The sequence below is a fragment of the Sardina pilchardus genome, chromosome 7 (assembly GCF_963854185.1).
Source record: "Sardina pilchardus chromosome 7, fSarPil1.1, whole genome shotgun sequence".
Taxonomy (NCBI): domain Eukaryota; kingdom Metazoa; phylum Chordata; class Actinopteri; order Clupeiformes; family Clupeidae; genus Sardina; species Sardina pilchardus.
Window position 1 is genome coordinate 16,457,728 of NC_085000.1, and position 24,548 is coordinate 16,482,275.

At 46.0% G+C, this 24,548-nt stretch overlaps 3 protein-coding genes across 6 annotated transcripts in view; all 3 read right to left on the reverse strand.

Moving 5' to 3' along the window:
- Positions 1 to 6,369, reverse strand: part of pkig (protein kinase (cAMP-dependent, catalytic) inhibitor gamma) — a 13,128-nt gene extending 6,759 nt beyond the window's left edge. The window contains exons 1-2 of one of the 2 annotated variants that reach the window (XM_062540921.1): positions 5,388 to 5,422; positions 4,929 to 5,021 (exon numbers count right to left, since the gene is read on the reverse strand). The gene's annotated coding sequence lies outside the window, so the exon portion shown is untranslated. Of the gene's footprint in view, positions 1 to 4,928; positions 5,022 to 5,387; positions 5,423 to 6,101 lie in introns of those variants that run through there. The other variant, XM_062540920.1, reaches the window with a different exon arrangement.
- Positions 6,370 to 6,970: 601 nt separating this feature from the next.
- Positions 6,971 to 12,237, reverse strand: ttpal (tocopherol (alpha) transfer protein-like). Its single transcript, XM_062540922.1, has 5 exons — positions 12,016 to 12,237; positions 11,195 to 11,663; positions 10,122 to 10,315; positions 9,257 to 9,367; positions 6,971 to 8,598 (listed from the first exon to the last, which is right to left on the reverse strand). Exons 2-5 carry the CDS (start codon positions 11,646 to 11,648, stop codon positions 8,305 to 8,307), a joined length of 1,053 nt encoding a protein of 350 aa, XP_062396906.1. The 5' UTR covers positions 11,649 to 11,663; positions 12,016 to 12,237; the 3' UTR covers positions 6,971 to 8,304.
- Positions 12,238 to 13,689: 1,452 nt separating this feature from the next.
- On the reverse strand, positions 13,690 to 23,410 carry hnf4a (hepatocyte nuclear factor 4, alpha). 3 transcript variants are annotated; one of them, XM_062540923.1, is made up of 10 exons: positions 23,252 to 23,410; positions 20,460 to 20,634; positions 19,363 to 19,457; positions 18,576 to 18,682; positions 18,038 to 18,211; positions 16,877 to 16,964; positions 16,511 to 16,663; positions 15,985 to 16,221; positions 15,613 to 15,735; positions 13,690 to 14,799 (listed from the first exon to the last, which is right to left on the reverse strand). In XM_062540923.1, the coding sequence occupies exons 1-10, from the start codon at positions 23,364 to 23,366 to the stop codon at positions 14,657 to 14,659; spliced, it is 1,410 nt and encodes a 469-aa protein (XP_062396907.1). In that variant the 5' UTR covers positions 23,367 to 23,410; the 3' UTR covers positions 13,690 to 14,656. The 3 variants fall into 3 exon arrangements, with proteins under 3 accessions (XP_062396907.1, XP_062396908.1, XP_062396909.1); XM_062540924.1 differs by having other exon boundaries at positions 18,038 to 18,193; positions 23,252 to 23,408; XM_062540925.1 differs by lacking the exon at positions 23,252 to 23,410 and adding an exon at positions 22,809 to 23,137.
- Between the last annotated feature and the right edge of the window lie 1,138 nt (positions 23,411 to 24,548).

The following is a 24,548-nucleotide window of genomic DNA, read 5'->3' on the forward strand; positions in this document are numbered from 1 at the left end:
ATAAAAGCGGGTGTCAGATTACCGTCACTGCACATGTGAGTCATTGGTGTGTGTGTGTGTGTGTGTGTGTGTGTGTCCTTGTCCTTGTGTGTCTGGATTCATGTATGGTACTTGCTCTTTGTTGTTTCTCATATTGTTTGTCATCACTGTAAGGACCCTCTTGAAAATGAGATGTTACATCTCAAGGGGCTGTCCTTAAAATAAAGAATTGGATTGAATTGAAAGTCAGAGCCAGAACATAGGGACCAACAACTGCCCTGAGGCCAAACCAGCTCCACTGCTGAAATGGGACCATGTGGGCATCAACTCCTCCTGTGATGGTTAACATTCATTAACTTCACTGTATGTTTTTGCAAGTTCTCTGAGAAAACCACACAACCTCAAGCGATAAGACTTTAAGATTTGGGGAAAGATAAAGGTCAAATAGTGCCAAATTCAACACAGTGCTCCCATCTCGGGAAGGAACACCCCCATGACACAATAGTAGTTTCAGACCTAATCCGAAGCCATCATAAGAACTTGACGAGGACCACAACACTAGGATATATCTGTACTAGTAACTACTCACATCATGATGGATCAGTCAATATTATCTTGCATCAGCTGCTGATAAGCTACGGGAGAGACCCGTTTGTTATTGTTAAACACCCCCCAGCTTTAAACGCTGTGATTCTTTTTTCAAAGGGAGTGCACTGGAGAGGAGACACACCCAAACATGAACTCACCACACACACACACACACACACACACAACACATGCACACGTGTGTGCGCACACACACACACACACACACACACACACACACACACAGCGTGGGAGTCTGCGTGCCTGTGGCTGGCTCCAGCCGGGGTAAAACTCGACCGGAGGAAAACAGCCAGTCAGCTGCAGACTCTGCAGTCCATCCTCGGCAGCATTTGCATGCGGCACACAGCACAGCACAGCACAGCACAGCACAGCGCACCCTCTCCCTCGGTCCCCGGAGTGAAGCGCACAAAAAGCCTCCTCCTGTACCTGAACACCGTGTGTGTGTGTGTGTGTGTGTGTGTGTGTGTGTGTGTGTGTGTGTGTGTGTGTGTGTGCGTGCCCCTCCTGACCACCTAATTAGGCCTCGCCAGACACGCCGCTGCCCTTTTGTGCTGAAATGGAAAACCCAGAGGAACTGGATGATCCAGTTATCCCGACTCCGACAGGAAGAAAAGGAAAGAGGAGGCGGCTGAGAAAAAACAAGAGGACTAGCAGATAAAAGGAAAGGTAAAAGGTGAACGTGAGAGAGAATTAGGAGCAAAGCGCTGCCTTGAGACCGCTCTTGTAGAGCTCTTCATAAGAGGACCAATATGGGTGGGGGGGGGGGGGGGGACAGGACAAACACAGGAACCCTTGTATGCACCCATTGAGAAGAAAAGAGGCGTGGGGGGGGCAAGAGCATGGAATGCATGGGTGTTTATTGTAGTTACTAAATATGGCCAGTACTTCCACTGAGGAGCTTTCATGCACCAGAAATTCATTCTTTCTGCATTCTTTTGCGTGCTAGCAAAGACTGGACGCAGCTGCAAAGGGGACTGTAAAACAGCGGAGACTTAGAATGTGTGTTTACCGGCTGTTTACACATCCCTCTGTTTGGGGAAACCAAAAGGACAGGAAAAATGACTAGTCAATTAGCTGATGGGGTCTCAGGCGCAGGTCGTAAATAATCTGTCCAAACATAGTTAAATAGGATGTCTAGAGACCCAAATATTATTATCTCTGTGTATGCTGACACCTGAGGTCAGTGACAGTGAGAAGAGGGACTTGGCAGATGTTTGGCTGAAACTCGGAGAGGCAACGACAGGACTGGCAGCGGAGAGAAGGGAGCAGCGTTGGAGAGGAGGATTCTGGGACAGAATCAAGTGGTCATCCTGACAGAAACGCAAACAGGACACTTCCACTCAAGCACCACCGAGACCACATACATTGCAACACATTCTGGATCAAATAGAGTAGACACTGGTTTGATGAAATTATTCAGTCACACTGAAAGGCTGAATTCTGTGGCTACTGCCAGTAGATGTGTGGAGGGGATTCCTGCCAAAGAGCATAACTGCCAAAATGATATTACTTCACACACATACACAGCCCTTAAAACAACAACAAGAAGAAATGATAGCCCCATTTTAAATCTAAAACTAAACCAAACTTACTCACTAAAAAGCATATAACCATTGTAAAATAAATACCGCAGTAAACACATCAAATTGAACATGGTTATTGGCGTGTGGATGCAGGCTTGGAGCCAGATTCCCTGGAAGACTGCCCATCATACAGTAAGAGACGACACTGAATATGCGTATGAGCATCTCTCAGTCCTCATTAACTGGCATATTGGCCACGTGCTCACTCTCATTGGCTGTGTAATGGACTATTAGTCTTGTGGACAGTGAGACCTACAGTACCTTTAGGGCGTGAGTGACTTAGCGTGACATTTAGCCATTTCCTGTAGTTGTGTCTCGCTGTGCTTATGATTCAACTGAAAGGCCTCCGCGCTACACAATGCCTGTTTTGTGAAGTTCACATACAAAAGCTGTCATGAAATAAATCATCTTGTCACATGTTCACTACTGATCTAAGTTTCGCTCTCTCCAATCTATAGCGATTCTCTCACCGGCTCATTTGCAACCCAACCCTCGCCGCAAGTTTCAGCCAAACCCTTGCACAGAATTCTATACCATCCAGGCGCCCACGTTGGCATGCTGACACTATCAGTCATACAGTACGCCCACCAGTGTAGATCAGGCACCGCAGCACAGACATCAACAACTTGTAAACAGTTAGCGATCGACGGTGTCATGGCAAAAACCCAGCGATCTGGAGACTCAGCTATGTTAACAATTGTACTAGTTAATCATCTCTAGCCCGCCTGGTCCAGCTCATTAGGCTGACATGCTGAATAAGCTTCCCCTCCCCTCCATACCTTCTGAGAACTCAAGACACACACAGTGCAATTACACAGGGCCATAAACCAGCACAGAACCACTGCTAATGCATTCAAAACACAACAGTATGAAAAAAACACACACACACTGCTAAAAGCCTTAGTAACATGAAGACACTATTACATTTGCAGCCCAAACAAACACCAGCTCTCAGCTTGCCCCCCACCACCCCCTGAAAAAAAAGAGCCATAAGCACCTAATGAACATGGTCTTCGATGCAGTGTGCCTTCTTCAATTCAGCAACTTTCTAAGCTCCAGCAGCATTAGCAGGGAAGTCATTTGGTAATAGTATTAGCTCCCTGGCCAATGCTGAATCAACCAGATTAGGCCATTTATAAGATGAGAGAGTGGACAGATCATTCCATTGAGAGGCTTCTCGAATCGTTCATCTTGGAGTCATGTTCATTTTAATGATCCTAACAAAAGTTCAAGGAGGAAATAGAGGTTTACATGGACGAATGTTTTCTGTCGAGTGTGTCTCTAGTTGTGACTCCGGTAAACGAATCTGTTGATGTAGCGTTCAACCTCCCTAGGGAAGCGATAGCGGTAGTAGATAGAGCGTGGGCCTGGGAATGCTTACTCATGCTCCCGTCACTCAAACTCACATTCAAAACCTCATGCTCCTGCCATTCAGATTGAGCCCTTGTGTTGTTGTCATTCAAACTTCAAACTGAGTTCAACTGAATGGAATGGAGTCCAGTTGCTACAGTATACCGTGCTTTTGCGTCAGTTCCACAAAGGCACGTCACATTAGGGATCAAATCCACATCCATCACAAGAACAAACAGAATGCTTCCGGGGGAGTGACTTGACATGTCAGCCGTATTCTCCTACCGTTCAAACCCGATGGGAGTTCCTCCTGACAAGGAGAACGCTCCACTCTGTGCAGGCTGAGTGACAGTTCAGAGGTATCCCAGAGACAAGTTGTGGGGTTCAGGAAATGCCTTTGAGCACAGTCAATTCTCTTCCGCTGGTTGAAAAGAGACACATGCCAGGTTTCTTTATCTAGTAGGCTTGAAGAGTACCACCCAGCATGTGGCCTCTAATCCTTCACCATAAAAGGCCAGATGACTTGCTAACTTTTGCAAGACTCAGTCAGCCAAGGAATCCATCTCTTCTACTGATTTACATTCATCCCTACTGTTGATTCAGTTAATCTTCTGTTGAGTATACGGTATACACAGTATGCTTTGGATGGGGATTTTTTGTCCTTTTTTTTTTTGAGCAGCGAGATTACATTGAAATGTAGCTGCAGTGGACAGCAACCCCTAACTCCAGCTCCCTTATGCGTGTCAACACTTCTACATTAGCCATATTGTACTACTGAAGCATTCCAGCCTTGTACCAAAGATGCCATGTTGTTCCTATAGCCTCTTAACATCAAGCACATTACTGAGGTTGGCCTCCCAGACAACCAGATAGTAGTCATGCATGTCACTGGAGGGAGATAACCTCTGGAATGCAGTGGTCAGGTGGGACATGATCATCACCCAGGAGACTCAGCTGGCTCACTGCACACAGATAATCACGTCAACTATAGGTCAGCATGTCGGTCACCGGACAAACACAATCACTGTCAGCTCAATACTATGAAGCTTTGAAGTAATGCAGTCATCCTGGGGTTGGGTCATACCAAAGCCTGTGTGTGTGTGTGTGTGTGTGTGTGTTGGTGGTAAAGGTTTTAAAGAAAGTGTCTCCTTGGGAGAATGAAAGTCTCTTAAAAGACAATCCAAGGGCAGATATCCTCAAGCACGTGGTGGCTTCAGAGGGGAGCAAGACAATTACGAGCTTCCTGTTCTGACCTTTGGGGAGTGCTTGCGTCACACAAAAATGTTGCCCTCCTTCGCTCTCCAAAAGAAAAATGGGTCACATGGCCTCCTGAGCCACTTTTGTACAGCTTCCACTCGCTTCCACTTGCACAGGGCCAGTGACAAACAGCCTGCGGCACTTCAGACTCACGTTTCGCCAGATCAGGAGCATCCAGGCACCTGCTGCCCAGTCCCAGCCCGCAGATGGCACCCTCCCTCTAAGGGCACGCTGCTTGTCATGACCCTGCGCCAGAAAACAAATTATGCTGTGCAGAGTCAACTACACGGAGGGCACATTTGTTTCCACCCTACCTTAAACGGTTACACTGTTCTCCACCCAAATGGAAACTTACCGAAATGCTACCATACTATATTACTGACCTGCCCCTAATCTGATGGGAATGTTTTGGGGACGTACCACAGGGTGTCACTTAAACTGTGGGGTGGGTGGGCTGGGGGTGTGGGGGGGGGGGGGGGCTAATAGTAGATTTAAAGTTTTTTGACAACAGTTAAAACCAATAAAATACAATAACAATACAATAAAAACCAATTGCCTATACCCACCACCAGATGCTTCGAATTGGGATGATGAATAGATTTAAACACTCACGAGTGTAATAGGTTTCTCCGGAGGACAAGGGTTTCTCGAGACTCTCTTGGCAAGGGTCCCTGGGAGTTCACGGTTCCAACACATTAAAATAGGACGACAGCTGTGTTTCTGCCGGTCTTTGCAGACATCAAGTCCAAGGAAGTGGAAAATGCAGTGGTTGTGAAATGTTGCCACCAACGCTAATTCTTGCATTAATGCGAAAGAATGAACGCAATGCATAAGAGTACTTGCTTAGACTGGACGCAAAATTACTGTTTTGAGAAGGACTTGCCACCAACGCACTGCCTCGTCTCCACGAAACGCTGGCGAGGGAGCGCATGGCTGGTGATCAGGCTCCGCTCCTACTCCGCCCCCACTCAACGCTCTCATGATGGCACCACTTAAGCGACGCAGTTTGTTTTGGATAAATATGGAATGACATGCGTAATACATTGGAACACTTCTGTAACATACAAACGTAGCCTAGGCGACTTTTACAAAGGGACATGGGATAGGTACATTTTGCTCTGGGAGCGACAGTCAGAGATGCGTGAATCAAAGGCAAAACAAAACACTCCAGATCGATTAAACATCCAACAGCAAACACTAATCCACTGTATTATTCGTTACAATATCCACTAGCCAGACAATATCGTCCATAGGCTTACTCTGTTTCAGTAACCTACTGTTGCCAATGGAGAAGGAGAGAACATTTCACTACAAATTGCAACTAACCTTGAGTTTCCTCCACTTGTTACAACGCAGGCTTAGGGATGTCCCCAATTGTAAGGCGTAAGGTTCCTTTTAAATGCATAATTGGCCGGATTCGGCAGAGTTATGGCAGCCTACGCGTCTTCAGGCAAGATGAAGAGAAGTTGTGTTCGCAAGATTACTGTTTCATGGACAGCCCCTGAAGACAAAGCGAAGGATTACGTCCTTAAACAGCTGTTTCCAAAATGGAGTTATCCCATAGCCAATCACGCTCCCGCACTGAACTCGGGCGCTGCCGCCGGTGGGGGCACTGCACTGTGTCAAATACCCCGTGCAAACAGTGCCAAAGAAATATGCTATCAAGTGTTTAGAAACAGAGAGGGTCTCTTCAAAAGTCTGTAACGAATAACGATATTTTAAATAATAATATCGTTTCACCGTTACGAGGCGTTGATTAGACAGAATGAGCGGTTTTCACTCACGTCTATTTAGAGAACACGGGAACGCGTCCACCCCGGGTGCTATGCTCGACCTCGCTGCTTTTGTTATTTAAATGTCACGAGCTCATACAATCTCAAATGACATGCTGACATACGACAAGTGTCTTCGTTCAAGGATAAAGGCAGCTACGCTACAGTTTGGCCATACTTTGATATAGAATTAGGGAGTCGGCATGCTATGTTCTTTCTTTAGTTGTGTCAACAATTAGAGGGATGAGATAGGCCATAATTAGCGAGCCTGGGGTAGGCAATGACTACGTAATGTCTGAACCTGTACAATGACTCCCTCTAGGGGAGATACAGACTATTGCTGTAACAGACGTTCTAATTTGCGGGGAATGTCTTTTAACTTATCAGGACACGGAACCAATTTTACGCCACATTCCAGTAGACAAAGCCAACGCTTTATTAAGGTATTCAGGCTGATTCTGGTGATGAGAAGCAACCCACATACCACACTAATTTGAAATATATCCCTGTACACATTTCAATGGACAGAAGTTACCTGGTTATTATAAATAACAAAAAAAAAATGCCAGGAATCATGATCAATGTGAAAACATGGAAAACAAAGTTATATAAAGGTGAATCTGTACAAATACTAAATGAAAAGTCCCTTTCATGTTTTTATCTCTCTTTTTGGCAAGAGGGCAAGGAGATAACAAAATGGCAGGTTTGAAATGATCGCAATGTTTGTTTGGAGCATGTGATGTGATCAAGACGGAGCACTCACAGTCAGTGCTGGTGAGTGTGTCGAGATCAGTTCCAGCTCCACAACAGTGCCTTAACTGACTGGACAGAGTGGTATTTGTGTGTGCACATGTGGCGGGTAACATACAAGGTGTGTGACAATGACACATGAGAACAGCAAATCTGCTGTGGCGTTTACAGTGATATACATACACTTACATCCATACAGTGCAGTTGCTTTTGCTGCACTGGCTATACATCTAGTATACATACGTCTATACATCTAAGAGCAGTTTACTTACAGTTTGGCTATTTGTATTAAGACTGAATGGGTATGCAACAAAAGTATGGAGAGGATCAAATTCATCTTTAGTGTAGACCACCCAAGTGAAGACTGGACGTTATCCAGACTGCTGCCTGTCTTCATATTCATAAGGATACTGGATGGTCAACAACACTAGCCCCATCTCCTATTAAGGCAAACCATCTTTGGGTGTAAAACAAATATGAGTGGCTAACGCAAGATAAAGCAACATTTTTAAATAGTCTCCCTTTAACTTCCGTTCCCCACAACTCATATTCAGGAATGGCTATAGACTTTGGCAAGACCACCTCAGAGTAAATTGACATGGTTGCATATTACACATTAACGACATTCTCTCTCAAATCAATGTCTGGGGGTGAACAACAGAAAGCATTCGTGAACAACATCGTTCAGTAGCAAGGTTTCCAACAGTGGGTGAGCACTGCAGGAGGCCTCAGTAGCAATAAAACCATTAGAGCAAGAACAGAGGCTAGCGGAGAGAAAGGGGGGGGGGGGGGCGACAGTGGTCAGTGGTGATGTAACAGTCAGTAGGACAGAGGGGTGCCATAAGTGTGTGGTCAGTCACCGCGGGCAGTAATGGCGGAGCGATCACTAATGGGAGCAGCAAAAGCCATCTGTCATGGCTGACGTGATGACGACGAGCAGTGTGTGTGTGTGTGTGTGTGGGGGGGGGGGGGGGGTGGGGGGGGGTCAGCAGTGGTCAGTGCAGCGGTCAGTAGCAGTAGTAGAGCTGCGAGCGCAGGCTCCTGAACGTGTCCTCTCCCTGAGCGCCGCCTCCGCCGCTGCCGCCGTGCTCGCCGTCGAACAGCATGGCGTCCGGCAGCGCGCCGTCCTCCAGCGGCTCCGGCTGGCAGAACTCCACCACAAAGTTCTCCTCGGCGTCCAGCAGCGTCTGCGTCCACGCCGCCATGTCCAGCTGGCCCGCCACGCCGCCGTACTGCTCGGGCAGCACCGAGCGCGGGATGCTGCGGTGTAGAGAGGACAGGTCCGAACCGTGGAGGACATACTGCACAGGAAGACAAAGAGAGAGAGAGAGAGAGAAATAAAAAGATAGCCACACACGGTGGAATTTGGTTTTGGTACAGTAGTATATACTAGTATATGAGTATGAGTATATATACTCTTTTGATCCTGTGAGGATCATTGCATTTATCCCAGTCCATACATTAGTGAACACACACAGCACACAGTGAACACATAGTGAGGTGAAGCACACACTAGGCCTGCCTGGGGCAGCCGTGGTGTACTGGTTAGCACATCGGGCTTGTAACCAGAGGGTTGCCGGTTCGATCCCCGACCAGTCCACCACGGCTGAAGTGCCCTTGAGCAAGGTACCTATCCCCTCACTGCTCCCCGAGCGCCGCTGGTTGGGCAGGCAGCTCACTGCTCTGGGTTGTGTGATTCACCTCACTGTGTGTTCACTGTGTGCTGTGTGTTCACTAATTCGGTTAAATGCAGAGAACTGAATTTCCCTCTCGGGATCAAAAAAGTATATATTCTATTCTATTCTATTCAACATCGGCTGAGGGGTTCGGTGCCTTGCTCAAGGGCACTTCAGCCGTGGAGCACAGCGTTCAACCACTACACCTCCCCCATGTAACATGTGCTTCCTGCCATTCTCTGATCTGTAGCACTGAACATTGTCTCACACACAGATTGCTTACCCTCTCAGCCATCTTCTCCTTCAGGAAGGGCTTAATTATGGCAAATATCCCCTTAAAGATGCGTGGCTCGTTGATGATGTTCACAGCTTTTATTCTGATGGGAAAACCATCCTGAGAGAAAGAGAAGAAGGATGACAAAGTGCACAAGGAAACACGCAGAGCAGCTAGATATGCACACTTGGGGCCCTTCTCATTTGTCTTTTGATCTATCTTCCCTTCCTTCCTTCCTTCCTTCCTTCCTTCCTTCCTTCCTTCCTTCCTTCCTTCCTTCCTTCCTCGGTCCTCCGGCTCGTTCCCACTGATCTATAAAGAACACTGGATAGACTATCCCATTGCTGCCGGCCCATCATTCTTTATCTAGATCAGTGGGAACAGGGAACGAGGACCAAGGAAGGAAGGGAGGATAGATGAATGAGAACGGCACTTGGACATAGCGGAGCTGCTGGAGCAGCGGTAGCATCACCGCATGTGAGTCCTGGTCAACTTCAACTTCAACATACAATATCTGTATGGATCCATAATATTTCTGAGCCAGCACATGGTATTGCCATGACACTTCAGTATTCAGAAATCTGGTTTTATATTTCTGGCCGCAGCTGTGTTGTATTGATTTCAATATCATGGTAGACAGTGCCTGATGCATCCTAAGCCGTGTAAAAGTAAACTTTTAGTAATATACTATAGAAAATACCCATATTGGGTAGAAATTGAAAGAAAAGTTGAAGAATATTCTAGTTAGCCTGCTAAGACTGCAATAAGTTATTATGTAAACAAAATGGACAGAAGATGGAGAAATGGAAGGAAGTAGAGGAAATGTGCATCTGATATGAAGTATGTGGACATATGATGTGATCAGCAAGCTCACCTGCAGGATTCCCACCACCTTCTTGGCCAGGAACGGTCCAGGGTTGGATGCCTGGGACAGCCCCACGCCACTGTAGTCCACCAGGATCACCAGACCATTCACCTGGGTCTGCTCTGCCTCGATCAGCTTCTCAAGCGTCAGGTATATCGCCCGGATGATGTCCACAAACGGGTAATCATTTTGCCTCCACTTCCCTGCACAAGAGAGTGTGTAACTGAATCAATTAGCTTAACAACTAGCATCGTTAAGAACAAGTTAGCCGTCTGCCTTTCAACATTGCAGGATAACATCAGAGCAAACTTGACAAGCAGGTGACATTCCACAGCAAGATCAAGCAGTGATGGTGACTCACAGACAGATGGATAATGTTATCAGCCAAGTGACTGACAGAGCACAGACAGACAAGTGTGTTAGATTCAGATGAGATAATAGTACCAGACAGGTCAGTCAATTCTTCCACACAAACTGACGACACAGACCACCACAGATTTTTACCTCCGCCAAGGAGGTTATGTTCTCGTCAGGGTTTATTTGAATGTCTGTCTGTGTGTTTGTTTGTTTGTTTCTCTGTCTGTTTGTTCGCAAGATAACTCAAACAGTTATGGATGGGATACATTTTGGGAGAGATACGTATCACCGTCTGGATCCAGGAGGCGGTTATGTTTTCGCTTGGCAGAGGTTTGTGCTCTCTAAGTGTATTTCTAGTTGGTTGATTTGGCCATCAGTTAATGTCAGAAAAATATAGACTGGAGTAACATTTGACACCTCCGATATGTTTAGTGTTCTGAAGATTTAAAATAGTCCGCTACAGTTACCAAATTGATAGCAGGATCCAGACGTGAACCCACATGGATAGCTATAAAAACAGTGTTTTCATGATATGAAATGAAAAATGCCCTGATAAGCCCACAAGGCCCGCATGTTTGTGTGAAAGAATCACCAGACAGGAGGAGATGGTGATAAGATTGGATAGGATAGGTGAGTAGAGGAGCTGAGTGTTGAGCACAGTCTGTGTAAAACATCTCCATAACAAGATAAGCACACAAACAAGCAAAAAACAGGTGTAGTCTCACCTGGCCTGAGACATAGGATGTAGCGCCCATGATTGTCTGACTGGGGCAGCACCGTTAGGACGCCTCGCTCCAACACATGCTTAACCGTAGAGGGTCGGAGGTCATGGAAAACCTCGGGCCAGGCCCGTCGGCTGGCGTGATAGTTCAGCAGCAGCTGGAGCGCGCGGTCATAATCAAACTTTCTGGCGCGCAAGAAGCGCAGCAGGAATGCATCGTCCAGACGCGTGCGCAGGTGCGGGTGTTCCTTCAGCACCATGTCTCGCAGGGCCTGCACGTCACGCAGACGCCACTCGGGCTTCTCCTGCAACTCCTCACGCGCCTTGGCCTCCAGAGCAGGATTGAGCGTGCACGAGTAAATCGGGGGAGGTGGACCAGGGAACCCCGCATTATCGGGCTGTGGTAGGTCTACCCCTGTGGTTGGGGCTCCCTCCATACATCCATTGCCTTCAGCCATGGCCTCACTATGAATCTGAAGTTTTTAAAAAAGATAAATCAGGCAGACTTCGACACAGGTTACTCATTTTTACCCCATTATCAGAATATCCGTAGAAGTGAATAATGTAAACAGAAAAAATTGCATATCTGTAACAGCCACTGCTACCTCCAAAATAAAACAAGTCATGCAAGCTATTCAGTCAGAATTAGCTTTAGAAGTCAAACAAGAGGGAGGTGTTATGTTTGCCAACGCAGTGCACTTAAAGACTATTTGGTTAAGTGAAATGTCCTACGTTGCTCCTTTGAAGTACTGTTTTGTTAAAAAGCATTATTAGGGTTAACTGGGAAGACAGATTATTTTGATGGTTAGCTGGCTTCTGTCTCACCTTCTTGCAAGAATCTGTCCAGTGACCGCTGATGTCGATGACAGATTCTCAGTACCAATGGCACGCTGTCTCTTTCATTAAAAAAATCTCATTCATAGACAGGAGACCGAACAGAAATTCCATACTCTGTCGGTTAAATACATGTTTATGGAAAGGGACTTGATTTTTCTCGGTAAACCTGACTTGGGAAGAGAAAACAAACGATAGAGTCACCAATAGGTACTTCCGGGAATCAAGCTAGAGCTTTCCCCCCATTGGCTGTTCGGGGGCACGTGACAAATAGCGTCATTTTTTCACAAGAGCCTAGGGAACAGCTCTCGACCCTCTTCAGGGAATCCCCAGTTATTAGCCTATTCTATTTCTACCTTAACAACAATAACCTGCTGTTGAAGTGAAGCTGTAGGCCTATTGTTTTTCTTACTAGAATATCATTTGTCCTGAGATGCGCTAAGATTGGGCGTTCACTTTGGCAATCAACATCATTTTTCATAGCCTATATGCTAAATTGACACTAGGTGGCGGTATTGGTATTCCAATTAAGTGTAGCCTAAGCGAAACCCTCAGAGTAGGCCTATGATATGAAATAGTGACTGACTAGGGTGTAGCCTAATTAGGAGTTAGGTAACAATGGTATCATCATGACAGCTTGTAACCTGTCTGGTGCAGAACATGACGTGTGAAACAGAGCTAAATAAAAACGGATAGGCCTATGATTTCATCGGAGGATTGACTGGGTGATTCCAGTTTACCTGCTGGCCCTATAATCCATTAATAGATGACTGGGAACAACACCTCTTTCCTCTCCACAGGCCCGGGCCCTTGACAACTTTTGAAGTCAGGCGCCTTAGAAAATTACAGGACTATCAGGAATTGTTTTATGGCGTTTTATCAGTGAGCTCGATTGCACGCCCTCGCACAAAATATCCTTGACCATACTGCCACGTCGCCACCGCTTTATTATCATGTTTTTGAGTCTCTCGCATTTTTACAACCAGAGGGAAGATTAGCCTGTTTTTTTAGAGATGACCCTGCCTAGGCCTGGGGCAAAGACATAAACCCAACCTGTAGAATGACATGAATAAGTAAATCGGTCGTTTGATCATGTTCTGAAAGATTCAGGTCATTACATCAGTTCTGAATGATTCATCTCGGTATCAGATATGTCCACTGACCCTCTTTTCATCTCTCACGTGACAGTGCTGTCATCCCAGTGTGGCTGGCCTCTGAAGCCATGACCGATGTCATCTCTGTTTTTTGCTCATTCAGTTCAACCATTTACGAATGCCTCCAGTCCAGTGCCTGGACATCCAATATTTACTGGACAAATAGGGATTGCACAAAGTGCTCTCAGAGATAACAGGCGGTGCTCCTGGGAGCACGGCCGTCACTAGACCCACAGCTCCAGGGTAGAGATGAAATCAATATCCCACTTGGAATAAAGGGCCTGGATGTAGGCTATTCAAGAACTATACGGCTCACGTGTAACACCTGTATTAATCATTAACGTTTGAGAGGGTCAATTAGCTTGTAGCTGATTATTTTGATTATGATTATTAATGAACTCATAAACTATCAATCATTGAGTGAGACAGAAAAAGTTTGCGTGTGTGTGTGTGAGAAAGAGAGAGAGAGAGAGAGAGAGAGAGAGAGAGAGAGAGAGAGAAAACAGCAACATTTGTGTAAAAATAAAACCTTGACATTTTAATTTTCATTTCACATTTCAAGGTCAGGGGTAGCCCGTGTATGGGAGGGCAGTGTGGTTTCCAGAGGCACTTTTCCAGAGGTTTTACAGTTTGCAAAAGTAATTAACATTGCACCCGTCAGTACAGTATCTGACAGCCAACAGAATATGTCTACACATCTACAGAACAAACAACTTTTATCTGACATTTCTGAAAAGTGAAAATGAAGGGACTTCTTCAGTTGTCAGATGATCTCACAGGGAGCCTCTGCTCATCACAAAGTGCTCTAATGTCTGTGAACCAATCCACTTAATATACATGATATTTACATTTGCCTAATATAATGCTTGGAGAAGACTGTTATACAAAATGCATTGTGTGTTTATATTGACATCCGAAAAAACAAACAAACAGACATGCATGAAAACTGCAGTTAAATCGGAAAGGCAACACAAGCTGTCACAAAGCTTCAGGCAAGATGAATTCTCACAAGAAACTGTTGTATATTCCATGTTACTGGCCTGAATTAGATAGATTCTAGGTTTGACTCACTTAAATACTATACAGTACCCAGCTTCTCTAATGGCCTGATGACTGTAACATTCATGTACTTAGTATAATTACACATAATCCATTTTTTCCTAAGGCATCTTACAGTTAATGTGTGTGTGTGTGTGTGTGTGTGTGTGTGTGTGTGTGTGTGTGTGTGTGTGTGTGTGTGTGTGTGTGTGTGTGTGTGTGTGTGTGTGTGTGTGTGTGTGTTCTTATGTGTGCGATTGTTTGGGAGTTTTGTTTCCCCCTCAAAGTCCATAAAATTCACACACAAAAGATATGTTCTTGAATATTTCACAACATTATCATGTTAGAGCTATCCCCGACAACAGGAGTAAAGAAAACAAATATGTTACAAATTTCTGAGGTGGACAACCATATGTGTTCTGTCTGTGTTAAGGTGCAAGCTAAATAGCTTCTTGCTTAGTGATGGTGGGCTGAGGGATTGAGCTGGGTGGCTTGGGCACCGTTGCTATGACACCCTGAGCCAATTTGTAGTGTTCGGAGCCAGATGTTGCTGGGGGCGAGGGTATTGGAGTTTCCGGAGTGGCTGTTTGAGAGAACCAAAAAAAAGAGACATCAGTTGTGACCACGGCAGAGGAAGGCCTCACACACACACACACACACACACACACACACACACACACACACACACACGCACATTATTACCTGAACAAACGAAAAACATTCAGTTTTTTGCACGTGGGACAACAACTACAGGGAAGAAAGAACCTTTTGGTGAGCGTGAAATAAAGAGCTCTTATGAAATTTCTGAAGGCATTAGAAAGGTTAAGAAAGAATAACAGTAGCTTTCTTTGACCACGTAAGCCTGATTATGCATTGGGAAGTCCATTCCCGGATTATTCCCGCATGCGGGCTGTTTATTTGTCCCTTCTGCTACCTGACCGCCAGCCCACACTCACCGGTCGGAGAGAGGCTTAGTCAGCTCCCCTGCCAGAGCACGTTTGCACCGCAAGCTTTTCTCCCTCCTAATTACTCTAGCTCCAGAATCTCTAATGTCACACAAGGGTTTCACTGGCCTTCACTGAGGCTCCACGTAATGTTACTGTAAGTTTCTAAGTGTGACAATATGTTGTAATAATGTTTCTTTTCTATCACATTTGTCGAGTTTTATTTTCATTTTAAGTGGCACTTCCTCTAAATATATTGAAGGTATCCCAGAAACGTTGGCACAACATTGAAATGTTGCATTACTGATACTGATACTCCAAAATGCCTGAGATTCATAGGTTGATAGATCTATCAAGATGTTTTGATAAAGCCTGCTGTTTCACTGATGTTTCCTTTAACTCTCTCTTTACCTATTGATGTGAGTGAGTCAAGAAACGGCAAGAACACTCACAGATCTGGCCGTTGTGGATTGGAGTGGCCATGTTAGTGGTGACAATGACGTTGTTGCTGAGGTGCTCCTGCACCAGATGAGGGTGCAGAGAGTGGGGGGCGTGGGGAGCCTCGTTCGCAGAGCCTGCAGGAAAAAACATGGATGCTGTTATTACTACAGAAATCTACTGCATGCATTTGCATTTGCAAAATTATACATTTGTATGGAAAGATTTCTACACAGAATCTTGCACAAACAATTTAACAGAGTCTTCCTGTGCAGAACTGATGATGACTCGTGTTTACTCACTACTTCAATCCAAATTAAATCCTACGGTACATAGATCAGAAATCATAACGATAATTAAGATTCAAGGAAATGTCATGTTCTCACCTCCCAGCAGCATCTCCTGCAGCAGGTTGTCGATCTTGGCCATGCCGAAGAGCTTGACGAACTGGATCTGCTCGATCATCTGCCAGGTGATGCTCTGCAGAGTGGGCAGCAGCAGCAGCAGCTCGCCGAAGCGCCCTCTGGAGTCGTATTGCCGGTCGTTGATGTAGTCCTCCAGGCTCACCTGTACCTGGTAGCGCATGCGCTTGATCTTGCCCGGGTCACTCAGGCCCTTTGCATCTGCAGGGTGGGAGGGAGAGGACAGCATCGTAAGTACATGATGAATACCGTCATTTCTCCGTTTATACATTGATTTTGCAAATTTTCTTCGGCTATCTGGTTAAAACAGGTGGGCAGGTAATATAGTGTTAATATGGTTTTGTTTCTTTTAACATGTTTAAAACACTGTCCTGCGGCTTATACACAATGCGGCTAATACACCGGAAATTACTGTACTTTTGCTGACTGAGAAATTTGCCAAATGAAATCAACTGGAAACTGAGCTATGACATTGGCAGCGAGTCCATACCTGGGTCGAAGAATACAATAGCTTTTAGGCAAGCATATTCGTTATCATCTATCTGGAGTTCTTGGAAAGGCAAGACCAGTTCATCCAGAATTCTCACAGCCACACGACTCACTTCCAACTCCGGACAATTCCGTGGGATTATGTGATCATTTCCTGTTAGAATCAGAGAGAGACCATAGATGTAGTCAAACAAGTAGCAGGCTGTCCAATTAGCACAGATAGATATGATGATAGGATGGTGAGAAATGCTAACAAATGGTTCCGATGTGTTATCAATTCATCAAGATATCCAAGGACACCCATACACTCCACGAGAACAGACAGGGGACATTGTACTCTCAAGAGAACAGACGTATCATGCCTTACCTAATAGGAGCAGGTCTTTGTACAGTATTGAGCGCTTAGCGACACCTAAGAGGAGATGTTCTCCGGCGTGAGCTCGCAAAAGGGCTACCTGAAACACACACACAAACACACACACACACACCGTTAACCACAAACAGTCACATTGAATCATTTTGTAGATACAGCTCGTGTGTGAAATTACAAATGACTGCAGATGTGTGCATTGACTTTCACCAGCAATCATCTGTTTTCTTGCAATTTCACAGATAGGCATTCTAGCACTAACATTAGCTGGCAGCTGACTTGTTTTCATGGCTTGTGAACACCTTTGTTAGTGTTACATAAGACCACTTGAATCAGTATGTATAAATGAGTATATCAATCTAAAACTAAGATGGTCTGGGAAGTTGAGCATAAACCACCAGCACTCCCACCCCCACCCTACAAACAGACTTGTGTTTAGGCTTTAGGGGTCTCCTGACAATATCATTGCATTTTGTGAATTCCCAAAGTGTCAACCCTGCTCTGTAGGCCTATGTGAGTGTGTGATACTGTATGCTAGACAATCTGCAAAAGAAACGTGAGCTTGCTGTGAGAATATAAAAGGCCTACTGCTAAATGTCTGCAAGAGTGTGTGTGTGTGTGTGAAGAGTGAAGACCCATTCACCCAACGTCCACAAATGAGTGACCAGACAGAGGAGATGGCAATGTTAATGATTGTGTGTGTGTGTGTGTGTGTTTCTCACTGACTGAAAAACTCTCTGCTCAGCTCATCACTTCCGAGCCACGAGCATCAACACATTAACCTCTCTTACTTAGTCATCACCAGCCCAAACAAACACACGGGCCCATGTGGACACATTCACACACTGGCAGGACGGATTTCAGAAAACAGGCTTATGCCTCACCATGGGCATAAAGCCATATTCATACTGAACACACACATGGAAACATGATCATCGACTCATGGAAAAAGTAGGCCTGTTTCTAGCCTGGAAATGTCTGACCAGAACCGATAGTGTTGTACGCTGTCAGCATACAGAATTTTCAGAAGTGTGTCTGTTCCATTTTACTCTTGTACCTCAGCTGTATGTGGATGGGTTTAATTTAGTGGAACGGTGTGTCTCTCTCTCTCTCTCTGTGTGTGTGTGTGTGTGTGTGTGTGTGTTTGTGTGAACCCACCTGGTCATCCAGTGGCAGGTCGCAGAAGGAGGGGATGTATTTGGCCCACTCCACCAGTACCAGTAGCTGCTGCTTCATAGACTCACACACATCTGTGATTACTGCTATTTTCTTTGTCCTGATGTCGCCATTTAGAATGGGCCCCGGTGACGAGATCTGCAAAGATTTCAACACCTTCAACACAACATAGCCATATCATGGAATTAAAAATCAAACAAACTCTCAGGCAAATTCTTGTTAGCGCAATGCTGAGGGGGGGGAGGGGGGGGGGGGGGGGGCACAAATAAGGATAGTTTCAGTTAAAGCACGCTCATCACTAATGATTATTAATGATTAATGACCAATGACTTGTGTTACTCAACAGACATTTTGCAGGTACTGTAGGTTCTTTGAGTATTTAGTTAATGCTGTTAGGTAGTATTTAACAACCACTAGTGTGGGGGTATCCTTTTAAGGGCAGGCTGCCTTTGGAGGTATCACTGATAGTTTAAGATCTCTACAGTGGCAGGGTTAGTTGTTTGACTGGAGAGGGCAGTACCTGTCTGGACAGGACATCTGCCTGGATGAGCGCATTGATGGACGGTAGACTGTTGTCCTCATAACTGGACCTTCTCGTGCTGATTCTGTCTCTTTCGTTCTGTACAGCTGCAAGCACACCAAATAGGAGTTAGGGGACAAAAGCTTGACCACTGAAGAAGCCAGATCTCATCAGATTATGAACTGAACAGTTATGGCACCCACATAAATAAATAAAGGCATGACAACCAAAAGTGAACACTGAGGAGAAAAGGTATTCCCCTCAACATATGAATATGAGTGTGCAAATGAATCAATACTGCAGCTGTAATGGTCTGTAATGACTAGTAATTGTTTGTATGATGTTCTGGGTGTGCTTTGCGTCAGAGTGTGAGCTGCAGTGGAGGAGAGGAGCGCTGTGAGCTGGAACTCAAGGTTGAGCAGTTTATCAGCGCTGCTTATGATGCCTGTGCTGTGATCTGTTTGCTCAGCAGATCCACGGCGAGACTCCAGCGAGGCTTCGGTGAACATTAACATTCTCTTGCAACACACTTGACATGCGGCACCGGGGAGCCAACCTGGGACCTTGTCTGTGTGGACACACACGTGTGTGTGTCTGTGTGTGTGTCTGTGTATCTGTGTGTATGGGCATGTGTGTGTATTACATACCGCAGGTACAGCTCCTCATTTGTCTGTTACACCACTCTAGCATGACCTGCTTCTGTCCCTCTCTGAAGTGTGTGTGTGTGTGTGTGTGTGTTATCAGTGCAGATTCAGCATGTTCCCCAGCATCAGTGATGAGTACGTACCTTCCTTCTTCATGCCGGCCCTGAAGCATTTCTTGAGGCGGCAGTACCGGCACTGGTTCCTCTTGTCCTTGTCCACGATGCACTGGCGGCTGAACCTGGAGGCCCAGCAGGCACACAGACAAGCGTTACTCTCCCAAGACGTGCACTGTGAACTGTAAGTGAGCTTGTGTGTGTTGTAGAAGAAGTCCAGCCTTAGAAAGTAAAAAGTCCCTCCATATATTGGTTCTGCCTACGAATTCTGCAGTTAGAATTGTCCGGCTGGAGCGAATATGTGGTGAGACTTTTACTCTCTGAAGCTGGACTTTTACACCTCTGATTGTGAGCCCCCAAGCTCATAAATATGAATGTATTTCATCTCACTTAGTCTAATGGAAAGGCTCTTCCAAAGAGACAGGCATGTATGTAGGGGACTGTGCAGTCATAGGTAATGTCCAGCGCTGTGATTCCATGATCTGTTACTTCAACTGTAAGTTGGATAGGCAGGCTGTACCTATCCCTCCCCACACATCGAATGTGTGAGGTTAGCGCTGAGTTTAGAGGTTTGCAGAGGCCTGTGTGGCCTCATCAGTAACACATGTATGTCTATGGGGTCAGGAGACACTATGGGCTTCAAGAGACACATGTACTGTAGGTCTATGGGGCTCAGGAGACGCATGTATGCCTATGGGCTTCAGGAGACGCATGTATGTCTATGGGCTTCAGGAGACGGATGTATGCCTATGGGCTTCAGGAGACACATGTATGTCTATGGGCTTCAGGAGACGCATGTATGCCTATGGGCTTCAGGAGACACATGTATGCCTATGGGCTTCAGGAGACATGTATGTCTATGGGGTTCTAGGAGACACATGTATGCCTATGGGGTTCTAGGAGACACATGTATGTCTATGGGGTTCTAGGAGACACCTGTATGTCTATGGGATTCTAGGAGACACATGTACTGTATGTCTATGGGGTTCTAGGAGACGCATGTATGTCTATGGGGTTCTAGGAGACACCTGTATGTCTATGGGATTCTAGGAGACACATGTACTGTATGTCTATGGGGTTCTAGGAGACGCATGTATGTCTATGGGGTTCTAGGAGACAGGCCTCACCTGCAGGAGTACATGTGGTTCTTGCGTACGCTGCGTCGGAAGAAGCCCTTGCAGCCGTCGCAGCTGGACGCTCCGTAGTGTTTGCCCGTCGCTCGGTCGCCACAGATGGCACACAGCGAGCCGGCGCCCAGGTGGCCGGCGGCGGTCATGTTGGCACTCTCGGCAGGGGAGGAGTCTGGAATGGAAAATGCCAGTCAGTCAGTCATCGTCTGGGGTGTGAGAGCACGGGAACGATGGCACCAGGGAAACTCTGGTGTTCCAGTTCACACAAGGTTCATGAAATGGCACCACATGTATCGTTCAGTTCAGTTCAGTTCGATGTCTTTCAATTCAATCTAGTGTCATCTACACAATGTGCTGGTATTAATCAACAGTATCAATGAAAAGATGGTGTGCAGTGTCAAAGATTCTGAGATTCCCCCCATAGCAAAAAAAAGAATGATACCCCATCAAACATATTGTGGAAGAGTTCTACTGTATGTCTTAGTACAGTAACTCTACACTAACTCTGCTGTCAGTGCTACTGAACAAACCACAGATGTTTCCATACATTCCTCTAGTTTGAATTAATCAGGACTTTTATGGTCGTGCTATTCTGAGCTGTAGAGGTTCTCAGGAACTGAGCTGTAAATTAACTGGATATGTCTTGAACATATCGCTGTGGCTTAGTAAACCCAACTGCTTTCTGCCTGTCATATCAATTGCCATTGATAAAAGTCTGCCAAATGTAAATATATGTGGTGCTCTTTCAATCAAAGACATTATGTTCACCTCCTATGACTAAAAATCCAAACCCAGTCTATTTGTAGAGTAAAGAAGGGAGTTGTGACATTTGAGAGACAGCTATATAGATGTGATGTCATTTGCAAAGGAGTGGCAGTGGAGGAAAGGTCAGATTAATCAATCTTTTGAAATGTTAGTTTTCAGAGGTAACAGGATTCAACTGCTAGATCAATAGGTTTTACAAGCCCTCAGTGTTAACGTTTGGCCTCAAAGACAGTGATTGCTCGGTAATCCAGGGGCAATTCAGAGCAAACATTAGTGAGCAAATCACAGCCTCCATTACACAGGAGACCCGTTAGTAAAAGAAAGGAAAGAGGTTTCACACATTAAGTGATAAGAACCCTCTTAATTATAAACCAGAGCTAATATCAATGATATCAAATCCACATCTGCACTTTTAAGAATTAGACATGGACTAAAATTCTGAAGACTAAAAAAAGTCTGAATCCACCTCTGAGAATCTTTGAGTCAACAATCACTGCCAGTAATAACCGATAAGAAAATGTTATGTTCTATGCAGTGCAACACCTAAAAGACTAATGAAATTCGTGATTTCTGCATGAAATCATCAACATAATTAATTAGTGTAAATCAAATGAAACTCTTGAACAGGGATGTGTGAATTGCGAGTCGTTAACACTGTTTTGCTGATTTCTCTATTCAGTGATCACATTAAAAACAAAAGCAACTGAGATGACCATGAACAGGATGACACTGACACAAGCATGAACAAATGTCCTGTCATGTCATTTCACTGATTGAGCTCCCGTAGAAAAAGGGGGAAAAAAGTATTGTCTTGAAACAAGACATGAAAGGATCTCACATTTCAACCAAGACTGGGATCTCACTGGAAGACCCATGTGTGACAGACCAACCAAACCAACAGCAAGCAGGCCTGCGTAATGTGTAATGAGTCTTGTCTGTATGGTGGAGCTAGGACAAGTCTGAGCTCTCCCTGGCCTGCGCCTCCTCTGCCCAGGTCCACCACTGTACCCCCCCACCCTGGTACACCAGTCTACCTCCCACCCTGGTCCACCACTCTACCCCCCCACCCTGGTACACCAGTCTACCTCCCACCCTGGTACACCACTCTACCCCCCCACCCTGGTACACCAGTCTACCCCCCCACCCTGGTACACCACTCTACCCCCCCCCCCCCCCCACCCAGGTACACCACTCTACCCCCCCATCCAAGTCCACCACTGTAGCCCCCCGCCATCCTGCTCCACCAGTCAGCCACCTCCAAGGCCCCATCATGGGGGGGAGAGGATGCAGCACCGCAGAGGGACCCAACAACCACAAGCTCCACTGAGATGAGGAGAGGATCCGGTCACACACAGACCATCCCCAAACACACACACACACACACACACACACACACACACTCATACAGAGACATGGGAGAGTAAGAACCAAACCATTTCCATGACCCCCTACCCAAGCTCAATGTCATCCCGTCAAACACGTCAGGGAAACCCAAGCCAGGCATCTTTATCATTACCCTGACAGCCCCGGTGGGAACGGTCACAAGTGAAATGCAAGTGGGCTTTCTTCATGTACACTCACCTCAAACGAAAGAACACCTGAGACCCAACCAGCAGCGTGCTGGAACATGTCACTCACATCCACAAACACCACGTCTCTACAAGCATCATCTATCTCCCCTTATAGGCTATAGAGATCCTGTCAATATGGATGATGGCATTATAAGTCACACAAATGAGATGCATCCCCATCCCTGCTCAACAAATCTCAGCAACTCACTTGCGAGTCTGAATTGTTCACTATCTAACTAACTAACTAACTAAGTGACTGACTGACTGACTAACTGACTGACTGACTGACTAACTAAGTCACTGACTGACTCTGATAGTTTAATGACAGGGACCCTGTGACTCGTCCCTATCATGAGTTCGGTCATTAAAACAGCCGGCGCTGTCGGTCTCAAAGTTCACGGCCCACGCCGGCCAGGTCCGGTCCATAGGCGTGCCGTGGCGTGCGGGACTCACCTGTGCCCATGCTGAGCACCTGCATGTTCTCGAACTCCAGCGTGGTGTACGCCGGGTCCAGGGCCTCGCTGTAGTCTGCCATCTCCATGTCTGCTAGTGCGTGGGACGAGCGCATTCTCAGGCAGCACGGCGACGCGGCCCAGAGTAGTCTCACGGCTCGGCCCCTGGGCCCCCCCACCCCTGGGCCCTGGACCCGCCTCCCCGCCGCAAGGTAGACACTCCTGAAGGCGGGGCAGGGGACAGGAGGGGTGTGTGTGTGTGTGCGTGTGTGTGCCTGTGTGCTCGTGAGAGAGATGGACAGCTAGGAGCTGTGGTTGAGGGGATGGTGTGTGTGTGTGTGTGTGCGTGTGTGTGTAAGTGAGAGAGCTGTGATGAGTTAAAAATCAACCAGTAGGGCTCCTCAGATTCTGCCACTAGGCTCTCAGAGAGATAGCACAACTCCGATTTCACTCGTTCCTAATCTCTCTGTGTCTCCATGTCTTTTTCTCAATCCTCTGTTCTGTTCATCAGTCTTTCTGCTTGTTTTTCATCTCTCTTTCCTTATTTACACTTCTCCTCACAATTCACTTTCTCCCCCCCCCCACCGATGATATATATGACATATATATACAGTATGTGTGGAGAGAGAGAGAGAGAGAGAGAGAGAGAGTCTGTGTGTGTGTGTGTGTGTGTGTGTGCTATGCTAGTACATACTGTAAGTGTCATAGTGATGATCATAGTGACTTTGAGTCTGAAGAAGAGCCATGCGGCTCGAAACATAACTTGTCTTTAATAAAGTAAACTAAGTGAGAGCAAGTGTGCGGACCTTTTACTCTCCTTTTTTTCATAGTGACTTCAACCCATTGATAGGGTACTGAGAGCTGCATGTCCATGTCCGTCCACCCACCCCCACACACACACACACACACACTGGCACTGCCCATTCAGATCCCTCCGTATGCTATGGAGAGTTGCGTTTTATAGATATTCAGTAAAACTGTACTGGCTGGCCTCAATACTGTGTGCAAAATATGTGTTTGCTAAATCGGCTAATTCGAACACAATAAACAACAGCAATAACTGTGAGGGGAGGGGAAATTGTGGCTTTATGTAAAAGAGCTCATTGTTCTGAGAACCATAGCGCACATGTGATCTGCTGCCCCAAATACACATCATGTCTACACAGAGATCCACATGCAAACGCCCAAAGCTCCAGTCATCTCTGAGAACTGATCAATCAACTGATCTGTTTATCAATCAATCACCACCATTTGATTGATCACATCACATCAGCAACTGCTGGAGCATCCAGTGTGGA